General features: G+C 40.6%; 1 protein-coding gene across 1 annotated transcript; it reads right to left on the reverse strand.

Annotated features, from left to right (window-relative positions):
* Window positions 1-249: 249 nt before the first annotated feature.
* On the reverse strand, window positions 250-24,059 carry LOC108666780 (transcription initiation factor TFIID subunit 3). Its single transcript, XM_047882053.1, has 9 exons — window positions 24,043-24,059; window positions 20,889-23,121; window positions 20,413-20,630; window positions 7,356-7,652; window positions 3,765-4,123; window positions 3,025-3,251; window positions 2,275-2,375; window positions 541-658; window positions 250-441 (listed from the first exon to the last, which is right to left on the reverse strand). Exons 2-9 carry the CDS (start codon window positions 23,076-23,078, stop codon window positions 418-420), a joined length of 3,534 nt encoding a protein of 1,177 aa, XP_047738009.1. The 5' UTR covers window positions 23,079-23,121; window positions 24,043-24,059; the 3' UTR covers window positions 250-417.
* Between the last annotated feature and the right edge of the window lie 2,372 nt (window positions 24,060-26,431).

Consider the following 26,431-nt stretch of genomic DNA (forward strand, 5'->3'; position numbering starts at 1 on the left):
GATTATTCTGTCATGGAAAGCCGGAGCGGAGGTATGTGCTGCGTTAGGATGTGGATATGTAAATATATATGTGAATAGATTGATGTGAACAAATTGTGTAAATACTTAGGTTATATATATATATGAATACTTTAATGTTTAGGTAACTATTATTTATCTGTTTTATTTGTTTCTTTTGTAGGAAAGCCTCAAATCTCAGAGTCAAGAGTTAGTCTCGAAAGCCATGCATCCAAGATGAAGTCTTGAAGTGTTAATGTGCCGAAGTTATTATATATTATTTTATTGTGTTCAGAGAGCCCCAACAATGGAGCATCACTTGCATCACTTCCTCCTGCCGTGGTGGTGCATCCCTTCCTCCTGCCGTGGTGGTGCATCACTTGCATCACTTCCTCCTGCCGTGGTGGTGCATCACTTGCATCACTTCCTCCTGCCGTGGTGGTGCATCACTTGCATCCCTTCCTCCTGCCGTGGTGGTGCATCACTCGCATCACTTCCTCCTGCCGTGGTGGTGGTGCATCACTTCCTCCTGCCGTGATGATGTTTCTTCTTCTCGCGCCGCGGGTTGCCCGGCAGGTTGCGCTGCTTGTGTTGCGCCAGACACCGCGGGCAGTACCAGTTCTCCGCCTCGTTGGGGGGCACCTGGATGCCCACGCACACCCTGCGGACCAAGCATCAAACATCAAACATCCAGCATCGAGTTGGGCGGTACCTGGATGCCCACGCACATGATTAGGAATAGGAATAAATTATAAACAATGATTAGGAATAGGAATAAATTATAAGCAAGAATAGGAAACTAGGACTTATGGGAAAAACACATGTCGTCACGAAAATTCAAGCGACGCCAACCGAGTGCGGGTCTACGCGTAATCGGGGCTATATAAGGCGAGCGCGGCGGATGTGGAGTCAGTTGAGCGCGGAGGCCCTTGTATTCCGCATGTCGTTGTAGCGCGACCAAGACTGAAGGTCGTGGACGGTGCAGGTGTTTTCTCTGACTTAGCCGACGTAATTGTGGAAAGACTTTCGCGAGAGTGAGATGAAAAGTGTTGCAAGTAACCGACGAAGGAGATAACTGTGAAAACCGAGACGAACACCGTGAGCCTTGTATAGGATTCACCACGACGAATTGCCACTGTTTCACGTTCGTACTGCCGCGAGAGGAAAACTGAACGACGGATTCGACACCACCGAGCACAGGGGCCACGACAGACTGCTGCGAAGCTAATTATCTGAAGCCGATATCGAAGAACTACAGAGAACCTGATCGAAGAACTACCCGACCGTGAGGATACTCATGTCCTAGTCCTACACCGGGCAACTGATTTCATCCTCGTGTTTTCGACGACTGCCGAAGTCACGATCGCGAAGGAGGCTTCACGGAGCATCCCCGACTCCGGGAACGTAACTGCAACCCACGACAACAGCCAGACCACGCAGCTTCGCCTTGGACTAGATCGTCTCAAACAAGCCCGGTGTGTAGATTAAATTATTAGCGTGCATTGTAGCCACTTTAATTTAGCCTCGCTGAATTAGTCTCAATTAGTTATTCGGAGCCCGTAGTAGTTGTCTAACTCTGTTGTCTCCGGCCCAGATCCGTGTAGGATAAGATTTTTCTTCTGCAAGTAAGCCCGTGCTCTCGTTATTGTCATCATTCCTGGCTCTGTAACTAGGCGTAGGGTATTTGTTTTTTAGTATATGAGGTCGGAGATAAATGTGTGTGTCTTTCTCCTTGTCAAGTCGTAGCTGCCAGTATAGGGAACCTTCCATCGCGACCTATTGACCACTCGGACAATGTACAGAAAATACCAACCTGACAGTAAATAGCGTACATACAAACTCTATCGAAGGAAAAGTTCATTCATGCGACTGATGAGATTAAAATAGGTGTCGAAATACCCGGCTGTATCGAAATAAATATGAATACTTATCGTCGCAACCTCCTATATCGATAAGCATGGCTTCGGTTGCTATCACTACATCAAGACTAAAAGAAAAGTAGAAAAATTAACGAACCGTCATTCTAATCACACACTCTGCGGTCCAAGCACCAAGCATCAGCTTATTATACAAGGGCAACGTTAGTTCAAATAAAGATAAGCTAGCCAAATTATAGCAAACTTATTACTAAGCAGCACAGAACATCAATGATGTCAGCGACTGCATTGAGATACTCGTTAATGATACCCGCGACTGCAGTGCGATATTTACCACTGAGACCTGCGACTGGAGTGCAATATTTACCACTGAGACCCACTTCTTCTCTGCGATACTCACCAATGATACCAATCATCGCAGGTATCGCAGCCGATCATCGGCGATCCATCGTCCTGCTTGCCGCACGTCGGACAGATCCAGACCTCGTTGCCCTGGTCGTCCTGGGGACAGACAGATCATACAGTTACGTCTATCATAATAATCATATTAAACGTCTATTAAATATCTATTATCGTGTCAATTATCAAGTTTGTCAATAGGACAACAATGTAAAACATCGAAGAAGAAAATAATTTTGATTGAAAAAAAAGGTGGTATACAGATAGAAGAATGAGTGATTATACTCAGCAGATCAATAATATAGTTAGCTGTGAATAGCTGGTGCATAACTACTAGTCACTTCACTAATGCATGTAATAACCTGCCACAAAATAACCTACCTACACTAAATAACCTACCACTAAATAACATACCTACCCTAAATAACCTACCTACACAAAATAACCTACCTACCTACACTAAATAACCTACCACAATATAACCTACCTACACTACATAACCTACCACAATATAACCTACCTACACTAAATAACCTACACTAAATAACCTACCACAAAATGACCTACCTACACTAAATAACCTACCACAAAATAACCTACCTACACTAAATAACCTACCACAAAATAACCTACCTACACTAAATAACCTACCACAAAATAACCTACCACAAAATAACATACCTACACTAAATAACCTACCTACACTAAATAACCTACAACAAAATAACCTACCTACCACAAAATAACCTACCACAAAATGCCCTAAGGACGATATAGCATCGGCCACGACGGGCGCCGCTAAGGGCTCCGGTAGGGGCGGGGGCGCTGCGGGCAAGACGGGCACACTGGCGATGGTGGTGGTGATGAGGCCTGATGATGACTTGGTGATGGTGGTGGTGATGAGGCCTGATGATGACTTGCTGCTGCTGACCCCGCGGGGGGATGGTGACGGGACACTTGCAGGCTTTTTCGTCGCGGCTGGGAAATGTCAATATAAAATGTCAATAAATATCAATAAATATGTATCATTATTGATAAATATCAATATATAAATATCAATATAACAAGCAATAGATGAAACATGGAGGAATAAATGCTTATAAATCCTTATTTATAATCTGGCATTATTTCGACAAAAGGGACGAGTTTCTGAAGAAGAAAACAAAAATAATGACATCATCCAAAAATACCTATCAACGTTATGCATAAAATTCATTTAAATCTGCTGTATTGGCTCTACATTTGTCGGGCGGGTTAAAATTGTAAAAAAAACACAGGATATGGGCTTATTTTACAATTATTTTATTTTTATGGGGGATCTCTAGGGCACAACCCACCTGCCACCAGGGCACAACCCACCTGCCACCAGAACACAACCCACCTGCCACCAGAACACAACCCACCTGCCACCAGAACACAACCCACCTGCCACCAGAACACAACCCACCTGCCACCAGAACACAACCCACCTGCCACCAGAACACAACCCACCTGCCACTTTGTCATCAACCACAGCACTCTTAATCTTGAGCGGAGGCACCACCCTGAGACCGGCATCTGGTGGAGGGGTCGCTCGGTCTTTGCTCGGCTTGGTCTCCTTATGGACCAAAGGCGGGCTCTCCCTATGGGCAGAGTTCCTGCCTTTATCTTTGGAAGAGGAGCCGCCGTGGAGCTTTGGAGGACGTGTGATGAGGGCGGAGATCTTGGCGAGCTCCGGAGACCCTGGTTGGTCGTCCCTAGTTAAAGGCGCAGCAGGAGGCGGTGAAGGGGAAGCTCGGCCCGTTGGGATAGAGGAGGTCACGGAGAAGCTCGAGAGACTCGAGTCGTGAGGCTCGCTTCTCTTTATTACGCTGAGGGGGCATAAAGGGATCAGTTAGGCATACAACTATCGAGGAAAAAACGAAATTACGGCTTTTACATATAGAATTTATAACGCTGCGGGGCATAGATGGATCAGTCAGACATACAACTATCGAAAGGAACACAAAATTAAGGCTTTTGCGTATAAAACTATTCGAAATTAAGATTTTTTATGATCAATACAAGTGAGAATACCACATTAAGCAACGCGTGATGAGAAGCTCGAGAGACTCGAGTCGTGAGGTTCACTTCTCTTTATTACGCTGAGGGGGCATAAAGGGATCAGTCAGACATACAACTTTCGAGGGGAAAACACAACTACAGCTTTTACAAATAAAACTATTCGGAATGAATTTTTTGTTTATAATTAATACAAGTGAGATTACCACACTAAGCAACGCGTGATATTTGTCACGTTACGAAGATATAAACTCAAGATGAACTTCCACCAAACTAATGCCCAATTTGGACGGGTTTCTGCAGAACTTTTGCGAGTAAACATGGAAATTAAATAAATTACTCATCGGCAATTGAGCATCCACCCCGAATGATACAAACTAAGTAATGAAACCAAGCTATCGAATAAGCGTACAAATTCATTTTAGTAACTTTTTTTTTGTAGAACGAGACATTCCAAGTTTTAGTGCGCACTAGTTAAGAATTGGGTAGGTATTAAAAAATGACCACGCTATTAGAAATGATTTTAAGAGCATGCCTGCCATTTTTAATGTTCATTTCAAGAGCGAATCCCTAGTTACCTATGATCATTTCAAGAGCGAATGCCTAGTTACTTATGATCATTTCAAGAGCGAATGCCTAGTCACTTATGATCATTGCAAGTTATGTTTCAAGAGCGAACAAGAGACTGAGATCGATAGGTGGTATTTGTACCAGCACTGTGATAACTTGTAGCAGGGGGAGGGTAAAGGCAGATTTCACGCTCATCATGGTTTCCTTTAGTTTAGCTACGAAATATTTCACGAAAGAAGTAATTGATCTTGCGTCTAAATGAATTCAATGCTTTTACTCAGTGAGCGCAAATTCAACGAGAAACATTGTACGAAATTATTACGTACAATGTCTGATATAAAAAATGTAAAGTCTGTATAAAAGAAATTTAAAGTCTGATATAAATTAAAACAGGATGATTAATATCACTAGCTTGTTGAAGGATTAATGACGAAGAAATTCCTGGGCAAAATTGTATTGTTATAAAAACTAGACCATGGATGGCGCTCAATAATTGAAATTTTCGACTTTTAGAAGCCAAATCAGGAACTATGGATCAGTTAGTTAGTTAGTTAGTTTAGTGGCCAAATGTTTACTAGCGCTTCAGCTATTTAGCTATCTCGCACCGAAATTCAAGATGAACATCACCGTAGAGGTGGAAGGTCTCAATTATTCATCACCCACAAGGGGCGGAAGGTCTCAGTTGTCCAGCCCGCTGAAGCTGGCTCGAAAGAAGCAGCGTTAGCATCTCAAAGAGACGAAGTGACAAGGAGGGACAGGTGAAAAGCAAACGGGACGTCGGCCGCCCGCACGAGAGAGACAGAGAAGGGAAATGTAAGGAATCCTACCTACATAATAACTTAATTTAAGGTATCCTGCCTACATAATAACTTAACCCCACAACTGAGATCTGCAGTCAGACACCGCGAGCTCAGCGATGGGGCGCTCAGGAACAATCCCCCCTAGGAACGCGAAATCCCATAGGACTTCTGGCGCGCACAGACACACGTCAGAAGTCCCCCCTGATGGGGAACTATGGATCAGGCCGATATTACCAGCAATGCTACCAAAAACTCTGCGCACTCCTAGTAGGTATGATACGTTAGGGATGAAGCACGTACGTATCAAATCCTCAAGTGCAAATTGACGGACTAACTAAAATATTTAAAATTTATCTGCGACAGAAGCAGCGAAAAGTCGAACAAACATACGTGGGTGTTACCTAAAAAAGAATGCAAGTATTAATCTAAAGCGAGATTTTATAGAAGACTAAGCTAAACTCGCAACTACAATTAGTACTACAATGCCAGGAAAACTTCTCCAAATAAAGTGGCTCTCAATCGAAAAAAGTCAGCCCTATATGAGGAATTGCACATAAATTTCAGAGCAATGACCTTAAATAAATTTGTAAAAGTTTTGAGGGCTCAGTTGTACCACTCAACAGAAAGAGTTCAAAAATTAACTTAGCTCATAAGCTGTTAAAAAGGCGGGCTCCGATCATCCTAAATAAATATAGCTGGTATGAGTAGCTGTCAAAAAAATATACTTAAATCACTAAGAATAAATATAGCTGGTATGAGTAATTTGGTAATAAAACCACTCCAGGATCACTACATAATGAACTTACAATAAGTTAACTGCAAGTTTTAGATGTGGCAACGCCATGTCAAAACCGCGACGTAAGAGAGCAAAACCTTCGCTGAGAATCACGTCAGAGAGTGGATATATTAAGCTAAGATATGAACAAAACTGAAACTTGAGTAACATTGAGTAGAGAACAAACCAAATGAACGAGCTAAACGAGCAAGTTGAGATCAAACCACTTATTAGACTCAAACAGCGCGTATACCGTCCAACGCTGGCCCGAGTTCACAGCCTTACAGAGACAAATCAAACATAAAAAAGAAACACGAAGACATAGCAAGAATATTAGCGGAAAGGCTCTTTGTTGTTGAAATTCCGATTGTTGCACACTAAGCGCAAAAAGAACAACCACAACTATCCATTTGAAGTAGAAGATGAGAGATGAAACAGAACGGTGCGTTTAGGAGAACAGGAGAACCTGAAGAAATCATTACAGACATGACTATCCAGTAAACTTGAAGTTAAATTAATAGCTGTCTTCTGTCAATGTCACAACTGAAGTCATCCTGTGGGTTTTGTACCGCAACTCCTGCGGAATCTGGAGCGCAATATTGCCATGACGATTAGGCATACAAGATGAATGTCAGAGGACCTGTTAGCACCTCAATAAAGGCCACGCACCGCGCAAAGAATGTCTTGCGACCATTGATGTATATATCTTCTGTTGGTATACATTACACGTTGGAATACATTCATTGTTGGTATACATTTACTGTTGTAATACATTTGCCGAGTCTCGCACGACACACTAGTATGTCGGAAGACAAAAAGAAGCCAGAAGCATGCATGGCATAAAAGAGAAGTTGTAATGGCGCAGAGGTGTACATGTACATGGATGAGACAACATACCCAATGGTGGTATGAGGGTGCAACTGGTGCTTAGGACGAGCTTGTTTCCTAGGTCTGCCCCTACGACCAGATATCCTGCCACGACTGAGTTCAGCAGAGCTCGGTCCCGGCAGAGGGCTGCCGTCGGTTATCACGAAGGATACGACACCCTCAGCAGGGCCAGCCGAAGATTTCGACATTTTCCGACCAGGCGAGGGTCGTACGGCAGATCGGCCTCCGTCGTATACGAGTTTTATGTCGGGGTCAGAGTGTATGCTAGGAGATCTACATGATGCACTAACAGCAATTGGTTTGGTTCTGAGCTTGGCAACAAATTAATTGCTTTTGTCAAGAAACGCGTGCAGAAACAAAAAATAAATTGTCCAGAAAATCCAAATCAAATCGTACGTGTTTCAAAATTTGCCGGGTGCATTTCCAAAAATTTTTACAATAAGAAGAAATATGGGTTCGGGTAGAGCAAGCGAGTCAGTAATATGGCTTGTAAATGAAGGCGGTTCATATATTAAAAAAAAAAGAAAAAAACAAGAGAACAAATGGGATTGGCCCAAAAAGTTTTCAATTGCAATTCGATAAGTTCATTTAATGAAAAACCAAAATAAACCACAAAAAGTACCTCAAGACATGCAGAAGTGCAAGTAACGCAACGAACATTGATGGAAAACCAGGACCAAGTGGAGACTCCACAGATATAACGATTAAATAGTCAAATGAAGAGAAATGACAAAGAAACCCAAGAATACGGACAAGGGACGAAATCAAATGTAATAATAGAAGAGACAGAAGTGGGATAAGTGTGAGTGTGAAGCGTTTAGGTGATGGTGTGCCGGAGGTGGCGGTGCAAGGGAGATTAGTTAATTAGATTAATTGCATGATTAGTTACTAAAGCTTCAAACTTAATTGTAACAACATCGGGGCACAGTCTACGAGCATCCAAGCTCATGTCATACTCATGTATGAGTATGTTACTCATACCCATGTCAAACATGACAGTTAGTATGTCATGTTAGTTATGACAGACATGTGTTAATGTATGTCATGTGTTGGTGTATGTGTACATGTTAATACACATACAGACATGCGTTAGTGTATGTTAGTACGTATGTGTTAGTTATGTCATGCCAGTTAGTAATAGTAAAATCCAATTTATAACACTAATTCACAATAATAAAGTAATCAAGATTGTGGCAAGTAAAAATAACCAGGTAACCGATTGATCGGCTTGTAAGAATGTATTTAAAAAAGCATCTGGTAGAACAGTGATAAGGTCAGAAGTTAAGGTATAATTATATAATATTATTGTAATCGTTTTTTAATTGTAATAATTGTATTACAATTACAATTGCATAATACAATTAAGAAATTTTGTGACTGTGACTTACATCTGTCTTACATCTTATAAAAGCTCTAAAGCCCCTACAAATCTAATCTATATTCACACAATTGAAGATAATACTTCTCGATGAACTAAAATACATACAAAATATAGAGAACACTCACCTCACACCGTTGTTCACTTTGAGACACCAAAATATCGACAATGAAATAATGAGTGCGGTATAGTTAATAATGAAATAATAATAAATATTTAATAATGAGTGAGGCTATCCCTAATGAAGAAACGTTGGAGCTAAATAAACACAGTAAAAGGGATACCCCGTAACTTGAAGTGCACGGTACTGACTGTAGGTTTAGATGGCAGGGGCCATACTTTCAAAACTCGCTAAGTGAACGTAAGTACTTACGCTCTATTTTCTTGTCTATGATTAAGTGAACGTAAGTACTTACGCTCTATTTTCTTGTCTATGATTGGTGGATTTTGCTTGAAAGGCCGTCAATGATTGGCTGATGAACTTACGATCTCTTAACTTTTTTGAAAGTATAGGCCCAGATCAATAAATGCAAATGGAAACTTGTTTAATATACCTGTTTGATCGCAGTAGTAAGATGGAAACACCGAGAATTCAATGAGGCAATATGCTAACAAGTTTATTGATTATACGGCACAGAAGCGTCGAACAGCGAAGAGTCTTGGGTAATAAAATTTGTGAATCATTTCAAAGCGTTGTGAACATCATTACTATTGCGAATTAAATCATGAATATGAATACTGAGCCAAATAAGTCGGAGACAACATTCGGCAGTGTTTTTTTGCGATGAATTTCTCCAGTGATAATTCCTTTTAGATACCCGTTCGTGGATAAATATTTATTATGCTCTTTTATTTCATCAATAAACAGAATGAACATAAGATTTAATAAAATCAATAAACAAACGACTCCAGGGGCCATACTTTCAAAACTCTCTAAGTGAACGTAAGTACTTACGCTCTATTTTCTTGTCTATGATTGGTGGATTTGGCTTGAAAGGCCGTCAATGATTGGCTGATGAACTTACGATCTCTTAACTTTTTTAGAAAGTATAGGCCCAGGCCTATGCAAAGCTACCAATAATTAGGGAAGAATTTCTCGCAGCATCTATTCAAGTGCCACTGAAACGTCTTAATTATTTAAGAAGGCGGCGGGAACTGTTTCCTCAGATATAGTGTGCGATTCCTGGAAAAAATGTTGTTCCATACAATTGAACTACAACGCGACCGACAAGACCGAACTTCAATACAATTGACAAGACCGAATTACTATAGAATTGACAAGGCCAAGGTCCAATATACAATTGACAAGACCGAAGTAAAAATACAATTGAGAAGACCGAAGTACAATACAATAGAAAAGACCGAAGTACAATACACGTGAGAAGACTGATATACAATACAATTGAGAAGACCGAAGTAAAAATACCTTTGAGAAGACCGAAGTACAATACAATTGAGAAGACCGAAGTACGTCACCACATACATCATGTACGTCACCACATACATCATGTACGTCACCACATACATCATGCACGTCACCACATACATCATGTACGTCACCACATACATTATGCACGTCACCACATACATCATGTACGCTACAGCAAAGATAAGAAACGAAATATTTTGGTTTTCATGAGATCAAAGGAGGTAGTGCGGTGACTACAGGCACTAAAACTGGCAACGTTTCATATTTTGTTCACATTTCAACTTTAAAAACGAACATAAATCTTAGCAAAGTGCAAAAAAACACTAGACATTTGCCACACGTTATCGAGACATCAGCCTGGCTTATACTTTCAAAAAAAGTTAAGAGATCGTAAGTTCATCAGCCAATCATTGACGGCCTTTCAAGCAAAATCCACCAATCATAGACAAGAAAATAGAGCGTAAGTACTTACGTTCACTATACTTTCAAAAAAAGTTAAGAGATCGTAAGTTCATCAGCCAATCATTGACGGCCTTTCAAGCAAAATCCACCAATCATAGACAAGAAGAAAATAGAGCGTAAGTACTTACGTTCACTTAGCGAGTTTTGAAAGTATGGCTGCAGAGGGCAATGTTCTCTTATTCGTACATCAGAGTTGGATGAACGAGTTTAACCCTCTACCACCTGACACGAGTAACCGGAGCAATATTGTCACGCGCCTACCTCCTAAAAAGGATACGTTCTAGTGAGCGCAAAATGACTTGCACTGATGGTTGCCGCCACGTACGATAACTTTAAAATGTTCTCTGTTGCGTACTAACGTCCTCAGGTTGCTACACTCAATAGTTTACGTATAATTCAAGTTGAAAGTTACTTTAAAATGTTCTCTGTTGCGTACTAACGTCCTCAGGTTGCTACACTCAATAGTTTACGTATAATTTAAGTTTAAAGTTATGTTCCTGGTGTCATAATTTAAAAACTCGCTAAGTTAACGTAAGTACTTACGCTCTATTTTCTTGTCTATGATTGGTGGATTTGGCTTGAAAGACCGTCAATGATTGGCTGATGAACTTACGACCTCTTAACTTTTTTTGCAAGTATAGGCCCAGAAGAGTGACATACGGCGGTAGAGGGTTAAGCAAGCATGCACTCACAATTCACAATCATTTTTCCAAACTTACGATCTCTCAACATTTTTTTTTTTTTTGAAAGTATGGGCCCAGCGGTTTTCACAACCATTTTGCCAGCACAACACGGGACGATAGATTAAATAAAGTGTATAAGGCACACCACACAGCCACCTTAGCTGCGGACGTCATTTGGGACGAGGGTTGTTTCTCCTATATTTGCGACTTGAGATCAAGATTTTTAAATCTAAAACTTGGACACACAAGAAAAAATTTTCCCGACAAACACTCCTATAAAAAAACGATCGTATTGATTATTAGGAGACAAATGCGTGTCTGAAAGACAAGTCCATTATATTCTACGTATGTTCTCAGGTTACTGTTATAAATATTGCTTCATTATTGCTCTCGTTAATATAAATACAAGTCAATAGAGTGATTATTTGGACATTTGATTTAAGGTTCAAATTGGAAGCTTTGCACGGCACGAGCACTAGAACATGGCAATGAATGTTCTCTAATTCGAAGTCCTTAAAAGCTGTCAAGTAATTAAAACACTAATCTCATTAAAATCTAATCTTAGTGAGCAAATCTTAGACGTTAATTTAGAGGTCGTAATTCAAATTTAGTCAGCGTCATGGCCCAGAACTTGGACCCAGACACGTGCAGAGCAAGCCATGGCCCAGAACTTGGACCCAGACACGTGCAGAGCAAGTCATGGCAATCGGGCTGGTCATCAACTCACCCATTGTTATCACGTAACTCACCCATTGTTATCGGGCTGGTCATCAACTCACCTGTTGTTATCACGTAACTCACCCATTGTTATCGGGCTGGTCATCAACTCACCCGTTGTTATCGGGCTGGTCATCAACTCACCCATTGTTATCGGGCTGGTCATCAACTCACCCATTGTTATCGGGCTGGTCATCAACTCACCCATTGTTATCAGGCTGGTCATCAACTCACTCGTTGTTATCCGGCTGGTCATCAATTCACCCGTTGTTATCGGGCTGGTCATCAACTCACCCGTTGTTATCAGGCTGGTCAACTCACCCATTGTTATCATGTAACTCACCCGTTCTTATCGGGCTGGTCATCCCTGGTCTGGCGCTGGGCCGAGCTCAGGAAGGCAGAGAGGCGTGAGGGGGACGAGGCTCCATTGGGGGTCATGTGGCCCCCTGGCCCATCCCCCGGGGCCCCGCCCAGCCCGTTCTGGTCCGGGTGAGGGCTGCCACCCAGCTTACCATCTTCTGTAATTTGTATTTGTTAATAAGTTTATTACAAATGCAGAGAACAGCAATTTTTAAATACCATCTTCTGGAATTTATATTAGTTAATAATCTAGATAATCTACATTAAAAATTAAAAATTACTTATCTCATACACAGAGATTAGCAATTTTTAAAATTCAATTGTTGCATCTATTAGAGATTATTAATTTTTTGTTAAAGTATTCATTTTTACTACTCAACAGTCTAATGACCATTCCAAGAATTCAGTCTGAATATGAATAGCATTATTATCACTCTCCTAAAAACACACACCTATCGTCTCCATGTTTTAATGAAACTAATAAGAGCAGAACTTACAAACCCATAAATTATACTATAAATTCAAATATAAAGCTAATAAGTCACCAATTATTTTATGAATAAAATGCTGGGTGAACAGTGATCATAATAAAAATTTCTAGTAATCTCAATTTGGGCATATAGTTCTCGTAAAATAATAATAGCAGACAATTATTTTGCTCATTAAAAGATTTTATTTGAGATTAAACAAAAATGTGCCTAAGACAAAAATGTGCCTAAGTTCTATCTTGATTAAGCAGAAAGAATATGTACGGTATTTGTATGTACACACATCGGTATTTGTATGTACACACATCGGTATTTGTATGTACATACACGGTATTTGTATGTAACACCGTGTTGAAACAAGCTTATTCTGCCTTCTGATACTAACTTATTTGTATGTAATACACATTCTTTACGTAAGTAGAGTAATAATGTGTAAGAATAATAATACCTATGCAAGTAGAGTAATAATATACATATAAGAATAATAATACCTATGTGAGAACAATATCCTTAAAGATTGCTTCACAAACCATTCAAGTCAGGTAGCATAGGAGGAAGATGTTCATGGATGTGCAGAGGCCGGGACAGAATTTCTCGACTCCCCGGCTTAAGGAAATTCAGTTCACTTGATCTTGGGATCGGGAACTTTGGGATCGGGTCTGGGAAAGGAACGCTGTCCACGGTGCTTGTGAACTCTTCCAGCTCAGGCAAGGAAACTTTCATCTCCAGGAACGCATAGCTGAGATCACTCAGAGTTGGCATGGTTCGGTTGTCTGAAAATATCAGTTAGGAGTTAATGAGTTGTTCTAAAAATTGACAAAATTTTTAATGTTTGAGAGTACAATTCAAGTGCTGGCTGAAAAAATGATATGAAACTTGTCAAAATATGTTTTTTTTTCAGTAAACCCTTTATATTTGATTTTTGTTACAGGCATTTTTTACAAATATTCAACATTTTATACAACTTTAATCAAGAAAAAATCAGGGAGATGTTGAAAAAAATCAGGCATATGTTGAAAAAATCAGGCAGATGTTGAAAAAAATCAGGCATATGTTGAAACAATCAGGCATATGTTGAAAAATCAGGCATATGTTGAAAAAATCAGGCAGACGTTGAAATAATCAGGCATATGTTGAAAAAATCAGGCATATGTTGAAAAAAATCAGGCATATGTTAAAACAATCAGGCATATGTTGAAAAAATCAGGCAGGGAAGTCACTAGTTGATAGCTCACCATGCTCAGCATATCTGTGCGTGAGGACGGCCGTCTCTCTCAGGTAGCGGTGCAGGAGGTCTGTGAGCACCTCCAGGGGCATTGCACAAATTCCCTGTAATTTTTTTGCATTAGAATTGACATTTACCTAAATGACAAATAGATAGCAGAGCATATTCCTGTCTCTTATACACATCTAGATGTGTATAAGAGACAGGTGGTGCTAACCCGACACTGTCCCGCTGTAGTGCTGGGTGAGTGGTGCTAACCCGACACTGTCCCGCTGTAGTGCTGGGTGAGTGGTGCTAACATCACACTGTCACGCTGTAGTGCTGGGTGAGTGGAGCTAACATCACACTGTCCTGCTGTAGTGCTGGGTGAGTGGAGCTAACATCACACTGTCCCGCTGTAGTGCTGGGTGAGTGGAGCTGACATCACACTGTCATGCTGGATTACTGAAGCTAATGACCCAAAAGTGTAAAGTAAATAGTTAAAAATAAATTGTACCAACATCTTCAATGATCATCTTATGTTTTTCAGTCATCACAATACTGATTCTTCACAAGCATTATAATGTTATTTCTCGAGCGCCTAGTGACGTACGGTAGTAGCTAGCTTGTGCAATAATTGATGATGAAGTTACAAGTGTCACTAGATAACACTTATGCAAACATTGCTTGTGTTGTAAGCACCACAATGTAACCCCTGCACCAACATGCCATGTGTTGCAGGCGCCACAACATGCCATGTGTTGCAGGCGCCACAACATGCCATGTGTTGCAGGCGCCACAACATGCCATGTGTTGGGCGCCACAAAGGCAAGACGGCGCAGGAGCTGTCTCTTATACACATCTAGACGTGCAGAGCAAGTCATGGCCCAGAACTTGGACCCAGACACGTGCAGAGCAAGTCATGGCACAGAACTTGGACCCAGACACGCAAACAGTGCGCCACGCCCAGGGTTAAGAAGAGAACTAAGTAAATTATACTAAAATACCTTTCAATTCAATTTTTTCAAATGTCTAACATTATAAATTTAATTCTGTACTATACACGACACAATAATTTCTATAGATATAGAGTGATAAATGCTTGCGAACCCTGCAGCGGTGTACAATAATATTGTTCCGTTAATACTATACATAAGTTATAACTTGGAAATACAATACTAGGGCCATACTTTCAAAACTCGCTAAGTGAACGTAAGTACTTACGCTCTATTTTCTTGTCTATGATTGGTGGATTTTGCTTGAAAGGCCGTCAATGATTGGCTGATGAACTTCCGATCTCTTAACTTTTTTGAAAGTATTGGCCCTGGGCATGTCAATTTTGATTACCCTTGGCTTAGGTGGCCACTTGTTAATTGAAATTTCGTTGCAACAAACGGGAAAGCAGGTAACGAGAGTAGGCATCTCGCCAGTCAAACTTCATTTAGTTGATTAGAAATTACATTAAAACGAAATTTGTTCCAAAAAGTTAGACAGAAGAGACGACAACGTTAGTAAAACCACATCGAGATTATTTTCAATAAAACGATGCGTTCATTTGACCTAGTAGGAACAACAGCACAGAATTTCGTTCGTCTCCTGAGGCTCCTAGTTTGTTTAGGGAGAACGACTGAGCACAATTTCTCCGCATGCCTAGTGCGTATAATTTATGTAATTTTAAATGACTTTTCATTATTCTTATAAAAGGAATAAACCTAGAACTGATGATAGTTGTGCCGCAAGGAAAAACAAATCAAGGATAGGCCATCAGTCCAGGCACACAAAACCTGCTTCAGCTTGTAGAGGAATAGCCACAGAAGTTAGCGAAGGAATGACTAAAAAAGAAGCTTTGAGTGTTGCTTCAGCTTCAAAAGCTGTCAAAGGAATGACTAACAAAGAAGCTTTGAGACTTGCTTCAGCTTCAAAAGCTGTCAAAGGAATGGCAAAAAAAGAAGCTAAGAGTGTTGCTTCAGCTTCAAAAGCTTCCAGAGAACTGACCACAGAAGCTGTACATTGTACAAGTTATGACCACAACAGCCCTTCATGTGATGACCACGAGCGGCAATTAACATCATATTCATGACTTATTTGATGATCCTTAGCAGCCATATAAGTCACAAATGGATGAAGGATTTATGACCACAACAGCTCTTCATGTGATGACCACGAGCGGATATATACATCATATTCATGACTAATTTGATGATCCTTAGCAGCCATGTAAGTCACAAATGAATGATGGATTGTGACGCAGCAGCAGAACATCATATTCATGACTTATTTGATGATCCATAGCAGCCATGTAAGTCACAAATGAATGAAGGACTGTGACGCAGCAGCAGAACATCATATTCATGATTAATTTGATGATCCATAGCAGCCATATAAGTCACAAATGAATGAAGGATTGTGACGCAGCAGCAGCAGAGAAGATCATCGGTATCTGTGAGAGATGGTCCGCACGCGCGACGACACTCTCCTCCCACTCTCATGAGCATCACTGCAACAAACAGACACACACCAACACCGAGGTTAGCACTTGTCATCAACAACCAACACGTCCTATATTAATCACTAGTTAGCAACTTGTACGTGCTTCATTATTGACTAGTTGGCAACTTGTACGGGTTTTATTATTGACTAGTTGGCAACTTGTACGGGCCTTATTATTGACTAGTTGGCAACTTGTATGGGCTTTATTATTGACTAGTTGGCAACTTGCACGGGCTTTATTATTGACTAGTTGGCAACTTGCACGGGCTTAATTATTGACTAGTTGGCAACTTGTACGGGCTTAATTATTGACTAGTTAGCAACTTGCACTCGTTTTATTAATGACTAGTTGGCCACCAGAACGTGGTATTGTAATGATTAATTGTTAACTAGCCTGTGGTATAACATTGACCATTTAGCAACCAGAACATGGTGTATTAATTCTCTTAGTTAGCAGCCAGTATGTTATAAAAGAGTACTGGCAATCACCAGCACGCGGTTTAGTAAATACTAATAGGCAACCACCAGCATGTGTTGTGGTAGACTAGTTGGCAACCACAACACGTGGTTAAATAAATAATAGATACTCGGCGTCAAGACAAATCTAGAGACCGGTAAGCGGTCCAATTGCAATGAGGACTAAAGTTGAAATATTAAACAATATGTTGCCTTTATTTGGGGCCTTTAAATTGGCTGGAAGTGATGGAAGTGTTGGTGTTTTCCCAAGTGCTAACCCAAGGCGTTTAATGCAGCCTGTACAACAAACACACACACTTGCAACAAGGAAATATCGTCCCATCAAACTTACATACTCAAAATTCACAGTCATAAACACGACACAAATAACGAGGACGCAGCTTTGCAACGGCCACACAGAAGATTCAGCACGATGAATTCGTTTAAACTTTACGACCAAAAAGATCGCAACAAACATGATCTGATCAAACCGAAAAGACTTTACCAACAAAGCTCTAGAAATATCCCAACATCCGAAAACAGCAGCTCGGCAGATGAGTGTGAACGTCTCTATTAACGGAAAATTTACAAATTTTTATTTGACAAAAAGCGAAAAAGTCAAGATATTTGCAAACGATCGAGAGTAGTGAGAAGGAGGCAATACATATCATGTTACCTTGATTCAAGTCTCCATCACTGGTAGATATCAAACAAACTTTTAAGGGGAGTAAAGGAAAAAATTCCCAACCCAGAAACCCCACACCAATTAAGGAGAGACTGAGTGCTTCGAAGCAGAAATAAGTTGTACAAGAGTGGGAGCAATATTACTGTACAGCAGCAATCAAGTATTGATAGTATTTACAAGAACGCGTATATTCAAAGCGATTCTACAACAGCGTAGCCTGGGGCTGCTACGTCCGGATGACATACCAAGGATAATAAATAATAAGGTTGACCACTAAGCGGACCATGTACATGTCAAACTAAGGTCATTATGTGAGCACAATACTACGTGTACCATTTGAAACGAGTACCACAATCCAGTGCTGGTGCCTATTGATGAACTGGATGAGGTATGATTGGTTGTTGTCAACCACACGAATATATGGAATTATTGTAAAAACCCATTGGAAACCTGAGTGAGAAATGACGTAGAGACTGTTCCAAAAATAATAATAATAAGAAGTGGGAAAATTACGACTAGGGATATGTTTCTGGTAATCCGTGACAATAAAAACATAAATTTAAGCTGGATGTCCGCAGGATCTCGACACCAATGACGAATGTAGAATTGAAAAGGACAGCGTAGTACCTATTGTATTATTGAACACTCCTGCACACACACAACACCCTTGTTAGAACACCAACACATGCATCACTTCCTTAACGCCCTCATCACAGTTGATGGTGACTAAAGCAGTCGTGTTGCCAACACTTGTGAGCCGTTCTCCTCTCGCTCGTATCATTGCTGATGGATTAACTGAGGCATTAGGAGCAACTGCATGAAGAAACTACATGACAGTGTCATGACAGTCATGTGTGAACATGACAGTGTTGGCAACATGACTGGGTGCTGCCGACATGACTGGGTGTTGCCGACATGAGTGGGTGGTGGCAACATGTGAGTGTTGCCGACATGACTGGGTGGTGGCAACATGCGAGAGTTGGCAACATGACTGGGTGCTGGCAACATGTGAGTGTTGCCGACATGACTGGGTGGTGGCAACATGCGAGAGTTGGCAACATGCGAGAGTTGGCAACATGTGAGTGCTGGCAACATGACTGAGTGCTGGCAACACGACTGCTTCAATCACCACTCACTAGATGACTGAAGCTTGGCACCGAGCTTGCAAGGGAACCTCGAATATAACACAGGAGTAAGATCTGGAGAAGTTACTTCATAATTCAGTCACCCTTATTAAATACACGAATAATAAGGGAGTGCGAGGGTGAACTTTTTCTTTAGGCTAAAGTTCTCATATAAAAACGGAAAACTGAGTAAAGGGAGTTGTACAAGAATCTGAATCACGACGCGCTGGTGTATTCTTGTGGGTATATGAACAAGCACTGGTTTAATTAGTAATTACCATTGTAAACAATTACAACTTGCCGCTGCGAGTTGTAATACGAACGTGGCATGAAAACGCGCGTGACAATAGCAGGTAATTTGTGTTATAATTACATTTAATTTTAAAAATAATGTACCGATAATTTGTCTTCTACTGGCACTTAATTTGAGCGATAGTAGCCAGTAAGTTGCGTGATAATAACCATAAATATCGCACATGCTTTCACCTTCGGCATTTGAACGTAGAAAAATCTACACAAGAAAGCCCTCGGCCAGAAGAGCAGCCAGCGTTTTTAGTTCACCAGAATTACAAATTTAGGAAACGGAGCAAGAGAGATTTCACTGCTGGGCTCCGGAGCCAACAAGTGGCAGTTCAGAAATTGCTCATCTCGCAGCATTTAAATGAAAAATCTCGCATGAATGCAGTTTAATTCACATGAAAATTTACAGCAATTGCAGCAAGCATCAACGCCTCAGGAGTATTTCAACAGCAAATCGTTAACCTCGAACGCAACACTCGTTGAAACAAGTTTATCGTTGTTCAAGTATTGACACACGTAGGTCGTCCTGTCGCGGTTTGACGCTGAAGAAAAAGGCGTATCGGCGCTACAGGCAAAAAGTGTCACTGTTTGGACAATATGACCGATACATTTTCCTTAAAGCAGAACTTGCCTCCTTATCAACAACCGTGTATTGCATCTATGTAAATCCGGCTCGAGAATAATAATATATAATAATAATAGAATAATAAATCTATCTTGGTGGTACTGATCTAAATTGCAGGTTGGAAAGAGATAGTGAAAAGAGATGACAATACTGAAAATATATAAATTGTTGATTTGAATGGAAAAATAACCTAGCAGAACGAAGATCGTACGAAGATCATGGGTAGAAATTACCTTCAGTGTGATGATAAATGCATCCATACGCTGCACATAAAATACCTATAAATAAAGTGAACTTAAACTTCAATAAATATAGTAATTAAGAATACCCTTATGCTGCACATAGAAGTATAACTAAAATAAATCAAATAAACTTAGTAGTAGGTAATTAAGAATACAAAGACTCACAGTTAGCAAGAAGTATAACTAAAATAAATAAATAAACTTAATAGTAATTAAGAATACCCTTATGCTGCACATAGAGGTATAACTAAAATAAATAAAATAAACTTAATATTAATTAAGAAAGACTCACAGTTAGCAAGAAGTATAACTAAAATAAATAAAAAAAAACTCAGTAGTAATTAAGAATACAAAGACTCACAGTTAGCAAGAAGTATAACTGAAATAAATAAAATAATTAAATAGTAATTAAGAAAGACTCACAGTTTGGGGGCGACGGGCGTGGGCGTCTCCAGATGTGTCTGCTGCAGGAGCAGAACGTCGCCGAGCTCGCCGCCCTCCAGGGATTTTTTCTTCTTCTTTTCCTTCTTCTCGAGCTTCTCTTTCTGTTTCTTCTCAAGTTTCTCTTTCAATTTCTTGTCTTTCTTCTTTTTGATTTTATCCTTCTCTTTCTTCTCTTTACGATGCTCTTTATCTTTCTTCTGCAAATAAGTAAATAAAGCTAAATATACTAGTACAGTATGAAGTCTCATGGCAAACCTAGATGGCAAACCAAAAATATCAATTATTATCATCATTGCATATACATATTTATTGATAACAACCCGATAAAAATTCAAATTTTATATACTAACGATAAACATCACCGTGAAACTACTCGCAATTAAATTATCTTCATAGTCAATTGTCTTGATTGTTTCCGATAATATTCTGTATTGCGTATTGGTGTCGGAACGAACCTTCCTCTCGCTGTCGCCAGCGAAGTTGAAGGCGTTGGAGGAGGCCACGTCGAGAGGAGAGTGCGGCCCTGCGCTGTGCTCCCCTTCAGGAGGGGAAGGCGATGGCCCGCTGGAGGACGTGGCTGAGTGGGGAGTGTCGGAGCAAAGGGCCCCTGAAGGCATGAAGCTCCCTGAAGGCGTGACGCCCCTGGAGGAGCGTTCTGGGGTCCTGGCTTTACCTGGGGTCAAAGGCCGCTCTGTCTGCTCCAAGAAGCCATCAGGAGTGCCACAACTCAGAGGGGAGAAGGCGTTCGTGTTGCTCGAGAAGCTGTGAGGGTACAAGCCAGGCGTCGGTGGGTACAAGCCCGGGGTTGGTGGGTACAAACTTGGAGCAGGTGGGTACAAACTTGGTGCAGGTGGGTACAAACCTGGAGCAGGTGGGTACAAGCCTGGCGCTTGGGGGTACAAGCTTGGAGTTGGAGGATACTTTACAGTCGAGAAATCGTGAACGCCTGAAGGAGTGGACGGTCTGCCGTCCCAGCTGCTCATGGGGCAACTGGAGCTGGTGAAAGGCAACGCGTTGTCGTCCAAAGCCCCAGAAATCGCGTTGATGTCAATAGACATTTTCGTGGACTTGGCACGCGGGCTCGACTTAGATTTCTTCATTTTAGGAGACAAGGCATCGCCTGGAGACTCCGAGTCATCATCAAGCAATCTCTTACGCTTCTTCTGCTTCACTATTTTTCCAGGAACATCGAGAGGGGACGCGGAAATGCTAGGCGATGACAGGACGCCCGACATGTCGGCAGACGCATCGGCGGTATTATAAGAGTCCTCTATACAAACATTAGGTTTAGAAGTGAAGGGATCGTCGGACAATGAATCAGCTTTGGTGTGCGTTTTGTTGCTCTTCTTGAAGACACATAATTTGGATTTACTGGCGTCTGGACTGAAGCCAGAGGAGACATCCAGCGATGCAATAGTGGAAGCGTCGGTGAGAGATGGGGAGTGTGGCCGCGATATTTCTGACGTGTCGAGAGACGCGATGGTAGATCTTGGTGACTTGATCGTTGATGCATCAGAAACTTTCTTTAACTTTTTATCCTTTTTCTCTTTTAATTTGATTTTGCCTTCTTTACTTTTCTTCTCCTTGTCCTTCTTTGTATCCTTCTTTGACGAATCTTTCAATTTCTTTGACCCATCTTTCTCTTTTTTCTTTAAATCCTTTTTGTCCCTACGCTCTTTCTCTTCCTTTTTCTTAATTAATTTATCTTTCTTGCTATCAGACTTATCCTTCTTATCCTTATCTTTACGACCTTCCTTGCTAATTTTCTTGAGATCTTTCTTCTCTTCTCTATCTTTCTTTTCCTTCTTGGTTTTAAGGGCGTTCGAGAGGAGGGATGACGACGTTGGCATCTTACTCGTCTTCGTCTCAGGCGCCACGACGCCGTTGAAAGTTTGTCCACCCTCATCACTGGCGTCCATCAGGTGGCCACCACCACTGCCCACGATGGCCCCCAACAGTCCACTTCTGGCGGCCCTGGCCAGTTCCTTCTGCTTCTCTTTCTTCCTCTGCAGCTGCAGCTCTCGCTCCTCTAGCTCTTTGGGGTCTTCCTTAGGCAACGGTAAAACGTCCGTAGAAAATTCCGGTTGCTTTTGTCGCGGGGTCGGAATTTTGAGTTTAGGAGGAGGACCAAGAGGCGTCCCGGCAGCACTGCCGGGTTTCTTAGCTAACAAGTGCGGGGTGGAGGGAGTTAGGAACCTGCTGGTGCCGGGGGGCGTGGCGGGAATCTTAGGCTTAAGTTTTTCTTTAGGTTTGCCGTGTTTTGTGGTGAAACATAAACTAGAATCAACCGCTGCTCCGGCCAGGCTTAAAACAGCTGAGTGACTCAAGCTCTTCTTAGAAGATTTTGTTTTGGGTGTGGAAGTATTGACATTATTGAGGCCATTGAGAGTATTTTGTGCGGCCCTTTTGAGGGCCATATTATGCTTGTGCCTCATCAGCCTCTCCAGAGACATCTTCTTCTTTGCTGCTATAGTCTGTGCCAGAGACTGGGCGCTCGTGGACGAGGGATTGCGGCTGTTCGCCCCTCCAGAGGAGCGGGATGTGGGCGTCTGGTGCGGTATGACGGGTAAAGGAATGTGAGGCATGCGAGCTTCTGGCAGTTTTCCTTCTCTTGCAGATGATATGAAGCCTGACGTCGTCATCATCACGCTGTCAATTTCCCGCACTGGTTCCCCTACACCGTCCAGCCTGGGGACAATCATTGACACGTTTACCTCGAATGTCTAAGTATGCAAAAAATTAATGTCTGATAATAAAAGATGGTTTTGAAATTCGTCTCACACAACTACCTTTTATCCTAGAGATTAGAAAAATATTATGGTCATAGGAAGGCTTATGATCGCTTCAGATTACAATATCAATGCTAGAACTGCAGTCTCATGGAAACATTAGAGCAAACATTCGTACGAACGTAAAGTAATCCTGCCGCAAGCACGGTAAGGTAATACTCAATATTCTAAGATCAGCAGTAAATGTAACACAAAAAATTATAGTCAAAATGAGGTATGGTGCATAATAGGCGGCAGGGCAGCGGCACCAGAGCAAATAAGAGATAACCATGAAAAAGAGCTGAATGAAACTTACCCATTCTTCCAAGCACAGTTCACCCATTGTATCAAGTGAAACTACCCGCTTTTTTCCCGTGAAACTAACTGCTTGTTTCCAGTAAAACTAACTGCTTGTTTCCAGTAACACCAACCGCTTGTTTCCAGTACAACTAACTGCTTGTTTCCAGTGAAACTAACTGCTTGTTTCCAGTGAAACTAACTGCTTGTTTCCAGTGAAACTAACTGCTTGTTTCCAGTGAAACTAACTGCTTACTTCCCGTGAAACTACCCGCTTGTTTCCCGTGAAACTAACTGCTTGTTTCTGGAGAAACTAACTGCTTGTTTCAAGTGAAACTAACCGCTTGTTTCAAGTGGTACTCACCCGTTGTTATCGGGCTGGTCATCAACTCACCCATTGTTATCGGGCTGGTCATCAGCTCACCCGTTGTTATCGGGCTGGTCATCAACTCACCTGTTGTTATCAGGCTGGTCATCAACTCACCCGTTGTTATCGGGCTGGTCATCAACTCACCCGTTGTTATCGGGCTGGTTATCAACTCACCCGTTGTTATCGGGCTGGTCATCAACTCACCCATTGTTATCGGGCTGGTCANATCATTTTGCTTTGCATTCTCGGGAGAAGTGTTGTTCTTATTTCATATTTGATTCTTGCATTAGAATTGACATTGACCTAAATGACAAATAGATAGCAGAGCATATTCAGATCATTTTGCTTTGCATTCTCGGGAGAAGTGTTGTTCTTATTTCATATTTGATTCTTGCATTAGAATTGACATTGACCTAAATGACAAATAGATAGCAGAGCATATTCAGATCATTTTGCTTTGCATTCTCGGGAGAAGTGTTGTTCTTATTTCATATTTGATTCTTGCATTAGAATTGACATTGACCTAAATGACAAATAGATAGCAGAGCATATTCAGATCATTTTGCTTTGCATTCTCGGGAGAAGTGTTGTTCTTATTTCATATTTGATTCTTGCATTAGAATTGACATTGACCTAAATGACAAATAGATAGCAGAGCATATTCAGATCATTTTGCTTTGCATTCTCGGGAGAAGTGTTGTTCTTATTTCATATTTGATTCTTGCATTAGAATTGACATTGACCTAAATGACAAATAGATAGCAGAGCATATTCAGATCATTTTGCTTTGCATTCTCGGGAGAAGTGTTGTTCTTATTTCATATTTGATTCTTGCATTAGAATTGACATTGACCTAAATGACAAATAGATAGCAGAGCATATTCAGATCATTTTGCTTTGCATTCTCGGGAGAAGTGTTGTTCTTATTTCATATTTGATTCTTGCATTAGAATTGACATTGACCTAAATGACAAATAGATAGCAGAGCATATTCAGATCATTTTGCTTTGCATTCTCGGGAGAAGTGTTGTTCTTATTTCATATTTGATTCTTGCATTAGAATTGACATTGACCTAAATGACAAATAGATAGCAGAGCATATTCAGATCATTTTGCTTTGCATTCTCGGGAGAAGTGTTGTTCTTATTTCATATTTGATTCTTGCATTAGAATTGACATTGACCTAAATGACAAATAGATAGCAGAGCATATTCAGATCATTTTGCTTTGCATTCTCGGGAGAAATGTTGTTCTAATTTCATATTTGATTTTTGCATTAGAATTAGCATGCACCTAAATGCTACATAGATAGCAGAGCATATACTGATCATTTTGCTTTGCATCCTCAGGAGAAGTGTTGTTCTAATTTCATATTTGATACAAGATTAATTCTTGAATCAAATTTGATTCAAGATAAATGATATTAATCAATTCTTGAATTCTTGAATGTAATAAACTTCTAGCTTAACCAATAATAAAAAATTGCCCAAAATTGATCCTTGAAGCATTTTGTAAAATGATAATTTGATTAAATAAAAATAGCTAACAAGTTATCAAAATTTTCAATGAATGCACAATGAATGCATCAATCATAAAAAAGAAAAGACAGTAATCAATTCTGAATATTTATAGCAAATGAATGATAAATAACTACAAATAACATCTGTCTTGATGTATTAAGGCTGTGCATGGTGTAGAACTAATAGAAGATAATGTGCAGAATAACTAACCTGGAATCCAATGGTCTGACAAATGAGGCCCACACATTTCTTGAGGGCCTCGCGCTGGAAGTTTTGTTCCATTTTCACCAGCAGGTAGACTTAAAGAGGGCCTGTCACAGGAAATTAGCTATTCCCATTGGGTAAACAAGTTTCTAACTACACATATTTAAAATTTTGCTGCATTTTCTCATTAGGAAACCATTTTCTTTAGTTCTGAAACAAGCAGAATTTAATAACATCAATAAAACATTTAAAAAGCTAAATAGTTAAGAGAACATGATACAAAAAAGACCTCTTAGGCAGACAACAGAACAAGCAAATCCTATAACATTTGACTTCTCAGTTTACTCTGTGAAAGGAAAAGTGTAATTTCAATGACATTCAGGAAAGCAAGCTACCAAGTTTCTAATGAGAATTGAAGGAGTCACAAACAACAAAAAACAGACGCTGCCTGGGCTACCTTTCAGTACTTTGATGAGCACAGACTGTGCTCAGGAAATGTGAGGGTGAACATAAATTTAGGAGCTTAATATCTCTAAAACCGGGACACTGCTGGACGAAGCCAAGTCCAAACAGCAAGGAGAGCAAAAACCAAGCTCTCCTATTTATGTCTAAACTTGTAGGCTTAATACTTCTTCATAATAATTATGCTGACTCTAAAATGAGAAAAGGTTGATATTAATCAAGATTCAATTAAAAAAATACATACTACCTACCATATATATGAGTATGGAAGCTCTGAGAGTTGAATTTAGTGATCTTCAACTATGAAAAATAATTTACAAATTGTGAATTAAATTTCAGTTAAAAAACTAATGGCTGGATTTTTTGAGCTGCAAGTT

Source organism: Hyalella azteca, unplaced genomic scaffold, assembly GCF_000764305.2.
Source record: "Hyalella azteca isolate HAZT.00-mixed unplaced genomic scaffold, Hazt_2.0.2 contig9563, whole genome shotgun sequence".
NCBI classification, from domain to species: Eukaryota; Metazoa; Arthropoda; class Malacostraca; order Amphipoda; family Hyalellidae; genus Hyalella; species Hyalella azteca.